We start from the raw sequence: 18664 nt of genomic DNA on the forward strand, positions 1-18664 counted from the left end.
TCTGCCATTTACCTGCCCATTTTCTACTCTGTCCAAGTCCTTCTGGAGAGAAATTACATCCTGCTCTGATTCTACTACCTTACACAATTTAGTATCAGCAGAGATGGAGACTTTGCTCTCGATCCCAACCTCAAGGTCATTAATAAACAAGTTAAAAAGCAGGGGTCCCAGTACCGATCCCTGAGGTACTCCACTCACGACCCTAGCCCAACCTGAAAAAGTTCCATTTATGACAACCCTCTGTTGTCTATCCTTCAACCAGTTTTCTATCCAGGTGCATATATTTTTTCTGAGTCCAATTTGCTTTGTTTTGTACACCAACCTCTTGTGTGAAACCGTATCAAAAGCCTTTGCAAAATCTAAGTAGACCACATCAACTGCATTACCCAGGTCTAAATTCCTACTTACCTCCTCAAGGGAACTAATCTGGTTCGTTTGGCATGATCTATCCTTCATAAATCCATGCTGACTATTACTAATAATTTTATTTTGCATTGGGTATTCCTGAATATTATCCCGTATTAAACCTTCAGTAGCTTCCCCACTATTGAAGTCAGGCTTACAGGTCTGTAAGTCCCCGGTTGTGATCTAGCTCCCTTTTTAAATATAGGCACCACATCTGCTTTACACCAATCTTGTGGTACTGAGCCTATGGAAATGGAGTCATTGAATTTTAAATGTAATGGTTTGGCTATTACTGAGCTTAACTCCTTGAGAACTCTTGGATGTATGCCATCGGGGCCAGGTGCCTTATTTACTTTAATTTTTTTCAAGCCGCCTACTAACTTCTTCCTCAGTTAACCAATTGTTCATTAATATGGAGGTTGTGGCTTCCTCCTGCGGCACTACTATTGAAATGGATTCTTCCCTGGTAAACACAAAGGCAAATAATTTTGTTTAATACCTCAGCTTTTTCCTTATCTCCAATAATCTGCCTGCTCATCTCACACTGAAAAAAATCCTATATTTTCTTTTCTTTTCTCTTTTTTTTTTTGTTAAGTTACTTAAAGAACTTTAAGGTTGATCTTACTTTCTATTGCAATCCTTTTTTCATTATCCATTTTTGCTAATTTGAGTGCCCTTTTGCATTTTTTGTTACATTCCTTATAATTCTGATACGATGTCTCCGTCCCTTCTGACTTAAAGAATGTAAATGCCTTCCTCTTCTTGTCCCTTTCCTCCCCTACCTGTTTATTTAGCCACATTGGTTTTGACTTATTTCTTTTATACTCATTACCCAAGGGTATACACTGATGAGTGTGCTTTTCTAACAATGTTTTAAAGACTGTCCATTTATCTTCTACATTTTTCCCTGCAAAAACATCACCCCAGTGTATTACTTGTAGATTAGTCCTCAGTTTATTAAAATCTGCTTTTCTAAAGTTTAAGGTCTTTGTTGAACCCAAGTAATCTGTTTTTTGATAATTTATTTCAAATTAGACATGCTATGATCACTGTTACCCAAATGTTCCAGGACTTGAATATTTGTTATTACTTCTACATTGTTTGATATTACCAAATCTAGTACTGCCCCTCTCTTGGTTGGTTCCTCAATCATTTGGGTCATATAATTGTCTTTAAGCACCCCCAAAACCTGTTTCCTTTTTGCTGTAACGCTAATCTCTTTGCCCCAGTCTATGTCTGGATAATTAAAATCCCCCATTATGCAAATATGACCCAGTTTTGAAGCCTTCTCCATTTGCAAAAGTATTTTAGCTTCCTCAATCTCACAGATATTTGATGGTTTATAGCATATCCCTACAAACATTTTCTTTATACTTTTACCTCCACTGCTAATTTCTATCCACAAAGTCTCTACATTTTCCTAATTCCCTTCATAAATATCGTCCCTTATAATAGGCTTTAGATCCGGTTTAACATATAAACATACTCCACCTCCCCTTCTATTTGTTCGATCCTTCCGAAAAAGGGAATAACCCTCTAAATCATACTGCTCCCTTGCAGCTTTTATTTCAAGCTCCCCCATTTTATCTGTCAGACTTCTTGCATTAGCAAGCATGCATTTCAGTTTTTCTTCAGCCTGTACTATTATCTTATCTGCTCCTTCCTTTCTGCGCCCACTTGGTTTAGTCTTTAGAAGTTTTCTAGTATTATCTGTATTTGCAATGGGTGTTTTGCTGTTTGTCAAACTCTCACTTGCCCCATTCTATCTACAAAACCCCTTAATTCCACATCTATTCTATTTAGTTCGTTATCTGTTTCATTCCCCTCCATCCTAGTTTAAAATTTCATCCAACCTTTTTAGCATTCTCCCCCCTAGCACAGAAGATCCCTCTTCATTGAGGTGCAATCCGTCCCTAGAATATAGATGGCACTTCTCGGAAAAGGAGTCCCAGTGCTCTAAAAAACCCAAACCCCTCGTTCCTGCACCACTTTCTTAGCCATGCATTAACCTCCCTGATCTCTGACTGTCTCCCTGCGATAGCGCATGGCACTGGTAGTATTTTAGAAAATACTACCTTGGAGGTCCTTGCCTTAAGCTTTTGGCCTAGATCCCTGAAATAAATTTTAGGACCCTCCATCTTTCTCTAATTTTGTCATTGGTGCCAACATGTACCAAGACTACGGAGTCAATCCCAGCCCCCCCCCAACAATCTGTCTGCCCGATACACAGTGTGCCGAACCCGAGCACCCGGGAGGCAACACACTGTTCAGTTCATGCGGTCATGGCAACAGATTGACCCATCTTCCTTCCTAATAATGGAGTCCCCCTACCACCACAATCTTTCTTGGTATCTGGTATCCATGAAGCACATTCATGTAGGTTCTGGTGAAGTGCCGGTTTGACAGTTGTGACACCATTTAAAGGACCAATGCGGCGACTTATAGGTTTGTATAGAATTTGTGCTTTACAATTAACCTCTGCAGGCACACATGGAGTGAAAATACTAGTTGCATGGTCCTTACCCCAGTGGCGTAACTACCTTTTCGGCTCCACCCTTTAGGGGCCCATGCTCCATACACTGGAACGCTTTTCCAACACTTAGTTTAAAAGCCAGAATTGGGTTCTGGCTTTTTTTTAAAGGCTCCTACCTGTGGTGGGTTGCCTTGCCAGGCAACACCTGAAAGAGCCCAACCAGGTGGTCCTTTCACGGACGTTAGGTCCCACAGGAAGTCGGGCACAACTTCCGCAATCGCTACCTGTGTGGGCTTCCACCATTGCCGCACCCGCTGCACAGGTTGGGCCCCGTCGCTTGGTTCCATCCCTGCCTGGCCCTATTCATAACCTTCAGAAGTAATATGGTTTTTATTACCCATAAGCTGATGGATCAGCAGAGGTACAGATTGTGGGTTACTCCAAATCACACGGAGTATTAGTGGCAGGGAGAAATTGTGAGCAGAAATCTGTGAAATGCCAACACGTGAAGGCCTATGTTGTGTTGCTTGCAGGAGTACACTGAAGATATTGAGCGGCTCAAGAGGGACCTGGCGGCAGCTAGAGAGAAGAACGGAGTCTACCTTTCTTCCGAAAACTACGAGTAAGTTGCTGTTCACCACAGCTTGTGTCAAACATTTATCCATACGTCCAAATGCTTAACCCCATTCTTTCTGTAACACCAGGCAGATGCAGGGGAAACTTGTAAGTCAAGAAGAGCAAATCCACGAATATACTGAAAAAATTGCAGTTATGGAAGAAGAGCTGAAGAGAGTAAGTTGTCCGACCTGTTTAATTGCACTAATCCGAGCAGCATTTACTAACTTCTCTACAGCAGCACATCACATGCCTTTGCAATGATGGATATAGAGCTTGTACATAGTGGTCCCTATTGCAGAGATGTATAATGAAGCTCATTAAAGCTGCTTATTGTTCCTGGCTGTTGTGCAGTTGACTCTTGATTTTGACACCAGATTGGTGGTTTCATTGCTGTGTGCCATGTCTTTCTTTTGGTAGATCACAGAGCTATTCACAGACAATAAGAAGGAGCTGGAAGAATGTACCTCTGTGCTTCAGTTCAAAGAGCAGGTGCTAGAGGAAACTCACAGAAACCTACAGAAGTCCAAGCTGCAGCTGGCTCAGGAGGAGTTTATGGTGTCTGCCTTGGAGACCACAGAGCAGAAGTTGCACAATACGGCTAACAAGGTAACTCCATCTTTGAGGAGCCCTGTATCCATATGTTACTACAAGCGGCAAGCGCACCGTTTCTTAATACTTATACTTTCATATTAAAACTTGACTTTACAAAGTAATCCTTCATAGTCCTCTGTTTTGCCGTCCATGGCAAACTCAACTGTAAATAATAAAAACCTAAAAATAAATATATTTTTGGTTACCACCTCCCAGCAACTCCCCATCCACAACCTTATTCCCATGATGCTTCCGCCAGTTTTGCACAGAGTAACGCTGCATTCCCCATTTTAAACCTTAAATTATAAAAACAACGTAAAACACGACTCTATCAAAAAGTGACGTTCTGCTCCTTACTGAATCAAGAAGGCCTCAATTCAAATGTAAAATCTGCATTTATTTAAATAGGGCAGAAAGAAGCAAGACGCTTCGGGCCAGTGTGACCTTTCCTCGGGTAGATGTGGCCACCTTGAGGAACGGCCATGTTGGCCTGAAACGTCTGTTACTGTATTTAAATAAATGAAGATTTACATTTGCATTGAAGCTTTCTTGATCCTTGTAAAGCCAGGTCCCCAGTGGCCGCGGTGTGTGTTCGCGCGACAGCCTTGGCCAAAAGACCAGATTTTTGTTTTTCGGTGCGGCGGCCGAGCATTGGTCACGGCGGCGGTACTGCCAATGAGGGCGAACCAGCCATGTGATGCCATGCCACCCCCACCCCCCTGCTCCGTGAGTGCTGTCTTAGGCTTAGTCCATAGACACTGAAGCCGTGCGGAGGCGCGCTGAGGCTGAGGGAAAGCGGTGCGAACCGCTCACGTTACCGGCCCTGCGCTCCCGTGAGCGCCGAAACTATAGATTTGGTTAGACACGCGTGCGCGAGCCCCTGCTAAAGCCTCTCTCATTGCGGCTGCAGGGGCTCACTGGTAAGCGCCAGCGCGCCTCAGCACAGGTCAGCGCCGCTCCCTGCACCATGTCCGAGGCCTTATCTTGTGTTTTCAATTTGTGGCTATTTTTAGACCAGGCTGTTTTGAGACTAGCACTTGGCTGCTTTTTATATTTTGTATAACTTTACCCACGAACAGTATCTTCTATGTATCATCATTTGAAACCTTCACTGTCCCCTTTTTTGATTTAAATCTCTGCCCACCTCTCTTCGTAGTATCGCATAACCCTTTTGGAAATTAGGTCTTCTTATTAGAATCCTGCTTTACTGAAATTAGTTACTGGACCATTTCTTTCATTAGCATTTTAAACAATACATTTTTGTGCTTTCAAGACCTCCACGCGAAAAACCAATGACCATTGTATGGAAGAATTTTGAAATTGTTTTAGCTTCTGTCGGAAGTATTTGTCAGTGCAGTTATCTCAATAGCAATTCAGGACTTCAGGCGTCTCGTGCCAGATAGATATACTTTTACTCTGTAACAGTTATAATAGCGCCCGGATCATTTGCATATGGCCCTCAACCCTCTTAAGGGGGAGTTTGTATTCACTGAAGTGGCCATTCGAGCCGTTTTCAGACAATGAGAATTATTGGCCGATAATGGCCATTTCAGAGTATACAGAATCTACCTTTAACGCTAATAGTTGTCATCTATATCTATAAGACTGAAATAATGTTTGTGTGTATTCCCCCTGTGTCATTGGTCACAGACGCACATTGCGCCTCTCGCCCTCACTTGGATTTGGAACCTCACTTAGCAGGACCATCTCACTTGCAGTTGGAACCTTACTTGCTACGAGAACAACTTGGCGAACCCACACTCCTCACCTCTCCCCACACACCTCCCCCCGGCCACACCACAAACAGCCGCCGCTCCTCGGCGCAGGCCTCACCTCTCCCCCACCACAAACCCCCCTTCCCCCGGTCACAACACTAACAGCTGCTCCTTCCGAGCACACTCTCCCCCTGGCTTCCCCGCTTGCAGCCAGCGGTGTGGGGGGCGGGAGGCGGCGCCACACGGGAGACCAACGGGAGTCCCGGCCCTCTCTCACTCCTGCCCGGGCACCGATTGCTCCATGCTGCACTACGGCCGCAGATGGAGGACGGGGCCGGCCAGACCACACCACGGAGTCCCTCTCCTCCCTGAATCCCTTACCTTACATTTCGAGGAGAGCGACATCCGAAACCGCTGCTAGCGAGGACCGGGGGGGTCATGCATGGGGGGGGGGGGGGGGGGCAATGATGTGCGGTTCAGGGGGGGAATAATGTGAGGTGCAGGGGGGGAGAGACAGATGTGGGGTGCAGGGGGGGAGAGACAGATGTGGGGTGCAGGGGGGAGAGACAGATGTGGGGTGCAGGGGGGAGGGACAGATGTGGGGTGCAGGGGGGTGACGAGCGATGTGTGGTGCAGGAGGTGGACAGTGATGTGGGGTGCAGGGGGAGGGGAGAGTGATGTGGGGTGCAGGGGGGGCAGTTTTGTGTGGTGCAGGGAGGGGAGATCGCAGCTGTGAAGGAGGGGGGGGACCCATCTGTGAAGGGGGGTAAATCCCGGGCAACGCTGGGTATATCAGCTGGTACATTTATGAGTTTAAAAAAAAAATGTATTTCCCCCTCCTGTGTTTTAGTTACTCAGTACAGTTAAAGAGACGACAAATGATGTGTCTGGTCTTCACAAGAAGCTGGATCGCAAGAAGGTTGTGGATCAGCACAATGCTCACGTTCATGAGTCGTTTGCAGAACAGATGGAGAAAATGTTCAGCAGAATTCAGAAGTCGGTGGATGAGTATAGTGTGAAACAGCAGGGAATGCTGAACCTCTACACCGCTTCTGTGGGTAAGAAGGCCTGCTTTTTGGCAAATATATTTAACCCATTTTCTGCCAAGGGACTATATATAGTGCAGCATTTGCTTATGGTGAAACTTGCAGCATGGTAGGGTTAATGCAAAGTGGTATTGGAGTATTCAGACCTGTCTCGTGCTGGTATTCAGTAATCTGAAGAGATCAGCTCCATCCAAAATAATGGTACTAAAATCTTTCCCAGCACAGAGAAACCGTTCCCCAGTATATTGAATTGGGGCCCTAGACGTTCTTTCCTTTAACCAGAGACTTGGATGTATGGAGAAGGTGATCTATATCTATCATTGATTCACAAAATATGTTTTTTATTAATGTTTAGTAAAATGCTTCAAATTGCAACAGCCCTACTATGAGGAAACATTCTCCTGATTGTTACTGCTGCGGGAACAATAGGCATATGTGTTCTGTTACTAAATAAAGTGCTTCGGGCATCGGGAGTATTTATTGGTATCCAGAATTTTGTGTGTGTGTGTGTGTGTGTGTGTGTGTACGTGTGTGCACATACATACACATACGTGCGCACACAACTAAGTAAATGTTGCTCGGAGCATTTGAAGCTTGTTTACGGCAGTTTCTTTTAATCCCGATACATGTGGATATTTAGTGTTGGTAGCATGTTTGTGTGTGTGTGTACGTGTGTTAGTGTTGGTAGCATGTTTGTGTGTGTGTGTACGTGTGTTAGTGTTGGTAGCATGTTTCCCTGTCCTACATAACTGGTTGCAATAGGAATGAACTCTTCCCCGTTTTTATGTTCTTCAGGTGATCTCCTCTCTGCCAGTTCCTCAGCCTTAAATGTCACTGCTACAACTGTTGCCACATCCTTTGAATCCGTAAAGGAAACTGTATGTAGACAGGTGTGCCGGAGTGTTGATGAAATATTGAAGCAGGAATCTCTGTCCACTCGGGCTAAAGATGATTTGCAGAAGCTGATGGTGGGTTCTTTTCTGTTTTCTCTCTCCTTGGTCACAGTAATTTGCTGCCTATACACTTAAAGGCAGATTACACACGGTCCATTTAACACACCGCCAGGAGGCTGCCATCTTTTTTTTTTTTTTCTAATGTAGTTTATAACCCTCCAGGATGAATGAAATGGATGTGATCTTATAGTAATAAAGTGAGCAGGACTCACCTGGAAGTTGGAGATCAACCATACAAATTGTTTCTAACCCACGCTTAGATTGACTCCTCTCACTCAAGTCTCGTATCCCCTATAGCCTATAAGCACTGACTACTGAGCTGTCTTTAAGTGAACTATTCAAAATAGTTTCATGTGACTTAATTTTTTTTTTAAAAAAGTACATTTAAACCGTTCTAGTAATATTGCTGCAGGATGAGGGCCTGGGCATCCACGTATGTTATCTAACGTTTTATACTGCGTTTTTCGCTGGCTTTTTGTCTGCTCAAAGGGTCCGCTATTGGAATAAGCGCTATACAAAGCTGTTTAATGCCACTGCCGATTCTATGATGCCATGTGGTTTACATGTCCCAGAGGCCTTTAATGACAAACATATTCGCTTGTGTACAATGTTATCTTCCCTAACAGGCCGAACATAAGTGTGAACTGGAGCGCGCGCTGACACGAGATCTGCTGCCCATTGTCACATCTGTACTGGATTTAAACTCACATCTAAGCTCCTGCTTGCAGAATTTTTCGGCTTTCGCTGATCAGGTGAATTAATGATTGACTCATTGTAACTAATCTTAACACTTTCAGTTATAATTTAAAATGTGACCTTCAGATCCCCTACATTTGGTTAATGACGACCACGATTAATGTCGTCCCTTCACTGATTTTAATTCTCATTTTTTTTTTAGTATGTGGTCTAAATCAAAATAACACACCTCACAATTTGACGTTTGGTGCCTTTGTTTCCAAACCACAAGTGTCACCAAAGGCATTCGTTCTTATAACAAACAATCTGAGCCAGTGTGCCTGGGAAATTCTACAACATTGTCCTTTGTGCATGTGTGTTATGGTTGATATATTTGTCAAGTGTTTTTTTTTTTTTTTTGTGTGTGCTTTTTTTTTTTTAATTTAAAACCCTTTTTTCTCCATTCAGGTTGATTCTCATAAAGAAGAAGCTAATTCCTTTTTCACGGAGCACTCCATCATGTTACATAAGCTGCACCTGGATTCTCGTACCGCTCTGTCTGGCATTCGCTCGGAGTATGAGTGTGTAAAGCAGGAGTTGCAGCGAGCACAGGCTGCGCATTCGGAGGTAACCAGATCCAGACCACTGGAGGCTGATTCAATCTTGGTTATAAGCCCTTGGTTACGTACTTGGATGGTTTTCATCGGCAAACCACGGTGTCCTCCCGCCTCTGCACATATGCCATCCTTGTATACACTTCTGTTTACGTTAACTTTGATTAACTATAAATGACAATACGTAAAGTTGTTTACCTTAAACAAAAAAAATGCACAAATGATTTTTTTACTTGAGCATTTTTATATTAACTGCATTGAGACCATTAAAAAAAATAATAATAATAATAATAAATAAATATGTGTATATGTGATTTTGTTCCAGTACGTTTAACTTTAATTTATATTTGTTTAGGGAGTGAATAACATCATCGGTTCTCTACAAAACCAGTTGAATCTGCTGGCGATGGAGACTCATCAGAACTTTTCTGGGCTTCTGGTGGATGGAGGGAAGATGCAGACCTCTGTGGGTCGGCTGCAAGACGATCTGGAAATGTAAGAATGGTCTTTCTCTAGTTAATCTAATATGTTGCTGTTCATTACTGTGCCCTGGGACTGTTTGTGGCATTGCGTGTACGAGAGGCTGCCGTGTATTGTTGCTCCTCCGTAGTGGTCCCAATGGCACAATCCTCACACTTGCTGCTTCGTAAGTAAGCTGCCTGCTCCCTTCCTAGGCAAAGGACATCACTAAAAAGAATTTAATGCCATGGAACCTCCTAATATTTGTATAACTTGTGATACGATGACCCAAAATAAAAACAAAGGCAAATAGTGTAGTATGCCTGCAGCACAAAGTAATGTGTGGTTGGGGGTAATAAATCCTACCCGCCTCTTTCCCCAAAAAAAACCAGAAGTATTCAAAACGGTGGCAAATTATTTCATTGCAGCTGTAAGTATATAGTACCTTGCAGGGAAGTGAGGAAAGAAGAGCACGGTAAAAGTATTTTATATTGCTACTAAAGTCTTTTAAATCTCTCGCCGCCCCTCTCGTGGGTGCTGGCGTCGGTGGTCAAGCCTCTGCACTTCTGGGTCTGGATGTTGCGCTCTCTCGCGCGTCGAGCTGGGCGAGAGCCACGCAACGCGTTTCACCGCTTTACAGTTTAGTCAGGAGTGTTTTCCTGCCGGAGCTGGAAAGCGATGAGTGGCCCTCGTCCAAATCGGAGAAGGGAGGAGAGAGACGCGTCTACACCAGAGAGGGAGAAGCATCTGGGACTCGTACCCGAAAGTGCGGAGGCTTGACCACCAGACGCCGGCATCCACGAGAGGAGAGGCGGAGAGAGGAAAGCCTCCAATCCTATGGAGTGCATCGTTTGCTCATTTGTGTTTGAAAAATCTTATTGCAAGTGTTCAAAGCTTTTTTTTCTTCTTTTTTTTAATTTTTTTTTACTAATCTTAAATACTTTTACCGTCTGCACTATTGCTCTCCGTTCCTCACTTCCCTGCAAGGTACTACAGGCATACCCCACATTAACGTACACAATGGGACCGGAGCATGTATGTAAAGTGAAAATGTACTTAAAGTGAAGCACTACCTTTTCCCACTTATCGATGCATGTGCTGTAATCGTCATATATGTGCATAACTGATGTAAATAACACATGTGTAACAGGCTCTATAGTCTCCCCGCTTGCGCACAGTTTCGGTACAGGTAGGGAGCCGGTATTGCTGTTCAGGATGTGCTGACTGGTGCATGCGTGAGCTGCTGTTTGCCTATTGAGCGATATGTCCTTACTCGCGAGTGTACTTAAAGGGAGTGTCCTTAAACCGGGGTTTGCCTCTATATACTTCAGCCTGCAATGGAATAATTTGCCACCGTTTTGGATACGCCTGTTTTTTGGGGGGAAAGATGCGAGTAGGATTTATTACCCCCAACTGCACATTCCCGTGTGCTGTAGGTATACTATTTGTTTGCCTTTCTTTTTTATTTATTTTGCGTCACCTAGTTGCGCTCCCCTGATGTGGTAGAAACCCCGTCTTTGATCCGCGGGAACATTCCTTGGGAAGGTTTGAGCGGCAACCGATGTTCTCTTGATTTTTGTTTCTTTCATTGTTTTGTTTGTGTTCTCTTACATTTTTACTTTGTGCACAAAAGTGTTACACTGGATGTCACATTGTTTGTATAGAGACATTATCGTTTTTGCACTGATTTATGCACAAATTATTTGTTTATCACTTACGTCTTTAACCGTTTAATTTGTTTCAGTAGATGTAGGGAGCAGGGCCATTTGTAACATTTTGCCATGTTGTGATGGTCATTTTACATGTAATATTGTATGCCTTAACATTGCCTACATTGTTTTAATATTTGCTATGGGGACAGAGCACAATAACTGTAAATCTTCCTGCCGCGGGTGCATATCAATGTAGGAAGAGCTGTATATGGAGGTGTATAGATGGCCCTCACATGGCCGTGTCTTGATGAAGGTCTGCCCCGGGATCAAGATATTCCCAAAATGTTGCTTTATTGCATATGATCAACAAGGCTGTCATTACATCTTCCTATCCATTGTTTAAATAGCATTAAAGCTCCACTTAGAAGTGGCAGCCTGCCACCAAGAGGTGTATTCAGTGTAGTCTTCCCAGGCTTAATAAAATAACTTGTGCTCTTAACATCATTGTTCCCGTAAAATTATTTGTACATTGCTACCTACTTTGTCCGCGCTACAGAAGGAAGAAAACAACGTATTTAAGTGAATGGTGAGTAAACCCCAGGGACCCCACTTATTATACTGTACATAGGACTTGGGCTTCAGCATTCCCTGGCAAGGGTGACGACTACTGGATGGCACTATCTTTATCCAGAGTGAAGAGCCAAGCTGCTGCTGCTTGGAGAGAGGGAATACTTGTGGATAAGATGTGCAAGTGAAACCTTTCTCTCCTCCTAAGGCTTTCTGCAGACGCGATGGAGCGCACTTCATCCCATCACAAGAAGTTTGTGAGCGAGTCTCAGGACATGGCTGTGAATATCAGGCAGTTGGCCAGATTTAACATGAGCACCCTGGAGGAGTCCACCAGGCAGTGTGAGGAGCTCAGCAGCGGCATTGCTGCGATATCTCAGGGGACAGAGCGTTGGTGTGAAACGGCCAGCAACAAGGTGCTTTCCCTCACAGAGCACCAGGTGTGCTATTTACATGCCAGCAAAGCACAGTTCCAGAGCTTACAGAAGGTGAGTGTACAGCTGCTTTCAGTATCCATGCAGTAGGATATGTACTGTATGAATAAAAACCTTCAGCTTCCCTCTGTACATCTCAGACCTTGCGTACTGATACTCGCTCATGCCATCTCTGCTCTGCACATGACCACCTTCTATTCTCGCTCCTCCCTACACCAGATTTACCTACCTGGTCTTCTTGAATTCATAGTATCCCAATCGTCCTCTTTCTCTCTTAAAAAGCAGACCAAGTTGACCATTCTTTTGAGACTATTTGACTATTCAGTGCTGTAATCCTTCCACTAATTTTGGCGGGGATACTCCTTTCTATGTTCAACTGGTTAACACAAGCACGTGCTGTGGCATTATTTCTTAATCTTACTTGCCCTTCCTTCACAGAATGTAGAAGACAGCTGTGGTTCGTCAGTGGCTGAAATTACTGGCCAAGTGACCAAACAGTGCCATGCTGAGGAGAAGGCTTTGACTACCCTGGTGGAGCAGGTCAAGGATGACATGGAGATGCTTGGAGATCAGAAACTGGAGCTCCATGAGCATGCAGAGTTGGGTCTAAATAAAGTGTACTCCTACCTCACGGAAGAGCTCAGAAGTGACGTCCCCACAGGTGAGAAACCTTGCGGTAACTTGTGATAGGTAGATATATGCATATTTAATGTTAAAGGCATTACATTAACTATCCCTCCTAAATTATAAATGGTTTGTTGATGGGAACAAGTGAAACTTACAATAATGGGATGGGTAAGGTTATTTATTCAACCGGACTTTTGTGTCCTGTAACTTCAGTTTATCAACATACACTACTTTGAGCTGACTCTACGTCTTCCCGCTTCAGCATGGAAATGTCTAGTAATTGGAGTGGCTGACATTCTGTACCTATCGCACAATAACTGTTAAATAACAAATTCTGTAAAATGTCCTCCTTTTTTTTTTTTAAAAGGCACAACTCCTCAGAGAAGAGATTATTCATACCCATCTTCGCTAATAAGAACAAAGCCGAGAGACCTCCTTCTGGAGCAGTTTAGAAAACAGCAGCAAGAGTTCCAGGCCCCAGTCTGTAGCATTGTGTCTGTGGTAGAAGAGCTGGTCGATCAGGTAAACTAATGCTCAGGGTTACTGGTGTGGGGGACAGCGATGGTCAGAGAAAATGCTTAACATGGTGACAACCCTACACCCACTACTTGCAGCCAAGCTTTGGGCTCGTGGGAGAACAATGTGAAACATTCTCTCTTCAAAAAAGATGACTAGTTTCAACGCAGTGTCTCTGTTAGTTTCCCCCCCCCTGCATTTGTTTCTTTTGGAGTTTTTAGGGCACTTGGCTTGGGAGGGTACTAGGGTTGTGGCTATCTGAAGACGGAATGATGGTGTTCCCATTCTAATTTGTTTCCAGGAGCAATGAGCTTGTTAGCAGTGTAATCATTCTTTATATTGCAAGAGATGCGTACGTTACTTGCACCGAAGGGGAATATTGTCTACTACATGGGCAGCGATTTTTATTTGAACAATTCTGTCTAGTGAACCCCCTCCAGTCTCAGAGGTAACTGAGGTATGTGCTGTATGTGTATTCCAATACGGGTGTACTTTATTTCTTTTTAAATGTCTTATTGCCTTAGGATTCTCTGGAAGAAGAGCCAGCTGTCGATGACAATGTCTTCTGTGAGACATCGTCCGTAGATCTCAATGTTACCTGTCTACAAAATGGAGGCGTTCCCTTTTTCCAGGTATTATAATTTTTTTGGGCTGCTGGAGTTGGCACCGGTGGAAAGATGTATGGCCATTTATCTAGTTGGGTGAAATATTACTACTCTGAGTTATCCGAGTTGGGGAATGCAGAATGTCCATGCTATACAATGAGGTATATTCATCAACCTGTAACATTACACCGGTAATTCTACTGATGCCTCCATGTGCCTGACAGTCCCCAAAGGGATAGATATGGATAAAGTATCACTATGTCACTGTTGCATAGTCCATTTAGAAAAAGTTCAGTGAACTGGGGCTCAAAAATATTTTTAGCAACAAGAGACTGTTGGGGTCTCCTTACTTTTACACATTCTTTATGAAGTTTAGGATGGGATCAGGCCCATAAATATTCATGTGGAGCATGGGTTTGGGGGTATCCAAAAAACAGGATTCAAGAACATGTTTGGCTTATCAAAAAGGGTGATTTAATAAATCATCCAGTTTCTAAACATGTCACAATGTCCCCAAGATAGTCCAGAAGTGTGTGTGTGTGTGTGTGTGTGTGTGTGTGTGTTTCCACCATTAAGCAGAGTAGGTAATAGGGTTAGCAAACGGGACCGTAGAGAAATGTATTGGATTTTTACTTTGTGAACTAGGATGCTCAGAAGGGACTCCATTCTGACGGGGACATTAGCACTTTTTATGATTTTCAGTTCTATTTATTAGTATATGTTTTTTATAATATTATTTTTGGTTTCTTTGTTTTTGCTTTGACTATTATATATTTTTCAAATTGTGATTTATTTAGCTTTTTTTTTTTGTCTCTTCCTTTCCCACAACACCTCCTCCTTCCCCCTCCCCCCCCCCTTCCCCCTCCCCCCCCCCCCCTTCTCCCTCCCCCCCCCTTCCTTCTTCTTTTCCCCCCTTATTTATTCTGGGTTGTTAAATTGAATTATTTTTAATCGGTTAATTGAGAGTCCTACATTCTCTACGGTCCAAGGTCTATATATCTTGTCTATGAATTTAGATTTATGATCAGCTACTTGTTTTACAACATTTTTCATGGATAAGTGTAGATTATATCACAATAGTGCCAAAGTCTGTCACAAGCATATAATAAGTGTAGCACTATATATACTGTACCTTTTAATATGCTTGTGACATTGTAAATTGTGAAGAATTTTTGATTTATGTATTTGCATTAACTATTATTTTCACCGTATTGGTATTATATTGAGTTACAGATTGATCTAATGCATCTTATTTTTGTTCATCCATATGTTTATTCATGATAGTTAATTAATATTTGATGGTTCTTTTAGTTTACTTTATATATTTTTTAGGCTGTTTTCAGTTCTACACAGTTTTTTCAAGAAGCTATGCCTTTTTTTGTTTTTTTAATGCTTTTATCTGTCATGGGACAGTGTGTTGCCATCTCCCAGCTACTTTGTTTCAATGTGTGAGTAAGGCTGCGGCCAGGCAGGGAGCCGGCGCTCGTGCGCGGTGACATCACGCGCTCTGCTCGGCCAGACGATTTTGTGGCCAGCTAGGTACGCATCACTGAGCTGGTTCGCCCTCATTGGGAGAACCGCTCATGTGACGCGGCAAATTCAAATGTGCTTGCTTCGGCAAGCAGCTAAGCGCCGCGCAGGCGCTCGCTCACGCTGGCCACACACATTGCAACAATGTGTTTCATCGTGGCCAGCGCAAGTGCCCGCTCAGCGTCACCGTGGACGAGGCCTAATAAAGAAGGATTTGCCAACTCCTGTCTGTTTATATGTAACTTGTTAATAAAGTTGTTTACGGTTTTTTTTTATGCTGCTGTATACCCCGAGTGATGACTCACCAGCTGATGAGTGATGACATGGAGACCGGTCTGCTTTGCCGGGAAAGCAGGGTATTTAAAGTCCTGACAGAGGCAGCTCAGAAGGGACCTTGAGGAAAGCGTCGTAAGCGCGAAGCGTGTTCTTTTTGCCTGCGATCCAATAAAGCTATTTTTGTGTCCAAGTAACCCTCCTCCATCACTCGGGTGTGCATCGCAGCTTTGTCCTTTGTTACATAGTCGATTTTAACGTGACGGGGTGTGGGAAGCCTGAAGAAGGTGCTGGTTTGGGACTGTATCCTCCTGTTTCTCAATATATGCGAAAAAGTAAACTTGAGCTTTGCGTTTAGTAAAAATGATGAAACAGGAGAGCAGCTCTTGGTTTTGTCCATATGTCTCTTACCTGTATTACCTGATATCCAGTGCATGGAAATAGAGCAAAAAAAGGTTGTAAAACCATCATTTCCAACGTGAAATACTGACTTAACCCCTTCGTCCCAGTGACCAATGTGTTGCAGGGATGGAGTTGAAGGATTATTATTTTATCATAACTGAATCTATAGGGGCTTTGCTGATCTATGCTTTTCTTAAAGCTGGATAACAGGCTGCATTGAGTTTTTGTTTTAATTAATTCTTTAAGTACAGGATTGAAGCGGGGGGGGGGGGGGGTCTCCAGAGCTGAACTGTTAATTTCAACTGCGGGACCCCCTGCTTCCAGAGATACTTACTACCTGTAGCGGTGCCGGTATCACAGTGCAATGTCCCGATCATGCTGGCCAATAGGAAGACACAACGGATGACATCACTGCTTCCTATTGGCCCGCTGGACATGTAAAACCGGCACAGCTTGTTCTGCTGCTGTAACTTATTTTAAAAGGAATGTAGCATATAAGACTTGTAATAATGTGTAATAGTCGTAGGATGTTTCTGTTGGTGTTAATGGAAACCAATGATCTCACATTAACTTTGACAATTTTTTTTATTTCCCAACCCCCCCCGATTTTAGCAAAAGAGAGGACACAAAAAAGAAAAAGAAAACAAAGGAAATTCGACTGTTTTGGATCGCTCTAAAATCATGGACGAATCAGATCAGTCATTACCCAAATCTAAACTCCCGTTGAGATCACAGAACTGAACATTTGCAGCTGGTGCTTCTGTAGAATACTCTTTTTCATGTTATTTTGTTTGTTTTTTTGTCTTCCTCGCTCAACTTTTTTTTTTTTGTGTTAAGTTTTTTTTTTTTTTTTTTTGTATGTTGATACTTTGAAATGTTGGTTATTTTAAGCACGTGGGATCATTGTTTTCTTTTTACCGGTCACCTTTATGTTAAACTATAAAAACCTTTTTTTTTTATATAAACACTTAATTTTTGGTTACATGAATTTCCATAGTTTTAATGTGAGCAGCTTGGGGGGAAAAAAAGTAATTTTGCAATGAATTTATTGATCTACATTGTTGATACATAATAAATATTATCTCTATTGTATGTTCTCTAATTGGTTGAAATGGTCTGAGCCTGTGGATAAGAAAATTCTGTTCTGCTAAGGACAGTGTTTGAAAGGTTAAAGTCCCCAAACAGCAGGTCAAAAAAAAAAGTCGAAACCTTTTTCAATAAAAATAAATATTTTACCTCCAACCTGGACTTGAAGCAAAAGGTCTCTGGGGCTGAACCGTGCTATTTGCAGCTGTGGGTGAGCCCCCTGGTTCCAGAGACACTTGACGATAAAGGTAGCACAGGTACCATCCTCTCCTGTGGAAACAAAATAGTGGTTTAAACCTCCCACATCATACAGGCCCATAGGAAGCTGCTGTGCTTGTTTGGCTTCAAACTGGTTTGTGTGATGTGAGGGGTTTGAGGGTGGGGTGAGATCACTGTTGCTTCTACAAAAGGTTTGGAATATGAACCTAAAAAAATTACTACACAGGGGGAGAAAGAGGATGGGGAGAAAGGGAATGAGGAGGGTGGGGGAGAAAGGGAATGAGGAGGGTGGGGGAGAAAGGGAATGAGGAGGGTGGGGGAGAAAGGGAATGAGGAGGGTGGGGGAGAAAGGGAATGAGGAGGGTGGGGGAGAAAGGGAATGAGGAGGGTGGGGGAGAAAGAGGATGAGGAGGGTGGGGGAGAAAGGGAATGAGGAGGGTGGGGGAGAAAGGGGATGAGGAGGGTGGGGGATAAAGGGAATGAGGAGGGTGGGGGAGAAAGGGAATGAGGAGGGTGGGGGAGAAAGGGGATGAGGAAGGAGGGGGGAAAACGGGGTGAAGACGGGTCTGAAGTGGGTGAGGAGGGGGGGGGCAGAAAGAGGATGCATTAGAATAGTGATTTTCAACTGGGGATCCACGAGCACTCAGGGGTTCCGCGGTCACCAGGGGGGAGAGCTGGGACTACTCTCCCAGCTGTTCAAGGCCCGGTGGCTCAGCAGCAGCAGCCACCCGGTCACTGCTATCCTTCCTCTCCATACTCCTGTCAGAGCCAGAAGTCACGTTGAACTTCTGTCTGACAGAAGGGAGAGGAAGGATCAGATAAGAGCGCGCGTTCTCACTGCAGGGATATTTGGTGCACGCCAGCAGCTCCCTTAAAAAGAGAGAGAGAGTGTGTGTTGTGCGTGTGTGTATAGAAGATAGAGGCGGAGCGTGTGAGTGGGGACAGACACGAGAGATGGGGCGTGGGGGTGAGAGATGGGATGTGGGGGCGAGGATTGGGGTTCCCAAGAATTTGACAATCTCATTCTGGGATTCCTTAACCAAAAAAAGGTTGAAAACCACTGCATTAGGAGTTGAAATAATAACAAAATAATTGCAGTCAGTATTATATTATTATACTACTACACTGATTTATTTAAAAATAACTCAAATACAATTTGTCATGTTTTGCTCTTTTAAAAATGTTGAAATATGCAAGTATTGTT

General features: G+C 43.5%; 1 protein-coding gene across 2 annotated transcripts in view; it reads left to right on the forward strand.

The window, feature by feature from the left end:
- Nucleotides 1-17242, forward strand: part of KIF11 (kinesin family member 11) — a 36526-nt gene extending 19284 nt beyond the window's left edge. For both annotated transcript variants that reach the window (XM_075612769.1, XM_075612770.1), the window contains exons 11-23: nt 3412-3500; nt 3583-3670; nt 3914-4102; nt 6653-6860; nt 7644-7816; nt 8428-8553; nt 8945-9103; nt 9446-9585; nt 11977-12256; nt 12641-12863; nt 13197-13351; nt 13870-13977; nt 16768-17242. In XM_075612769.1, coding sequence (XP_075468884.1) covers nt 3412-3500; nt 3583-3670; nt 3914-4102; nt 6653-6860; nt 7644-7816; nt 8428-8553; nt 8945-9103; nt 9446-9585; nt 11977-12256; nt 12641-12863; nt 13197-13351; nt 13870-13977; nt 16768-16896 — 2067 coding nt within the window. In that variant the 3' untranslated portion in view covers nt 16897-17242. The remainder of the gene's footprint in view (nt 1-3411; nt 3501-3582; nt 3671-3913; nt 4103-6652; nt 6861-7643; nt 7817-8427; nt 8554-8944; nt 9104-9445; nt 9586-11976; nt 12257-12640; nt 12864-13196; nt 13352-13869; nt 13978-16767) is intronic.
- The last annotated feature ends 1422 nt before the right edge of the window (nt 17243-18664 follow it).

This window comes from Ascaphus truei, chromosome 8 (genome assembly GCF_040206685.1).
Source record: "Ascaphus truei isolate aAscTru1 chromosome 8, aAscTru1.hap1, whole genome shotgun sequence".
Lineage (NCBI taxonomy): Eukaryota > Metazoa > Chordata > Amphibia > Anura > Ascaphidae > Ascaphus > Ascaphus truei.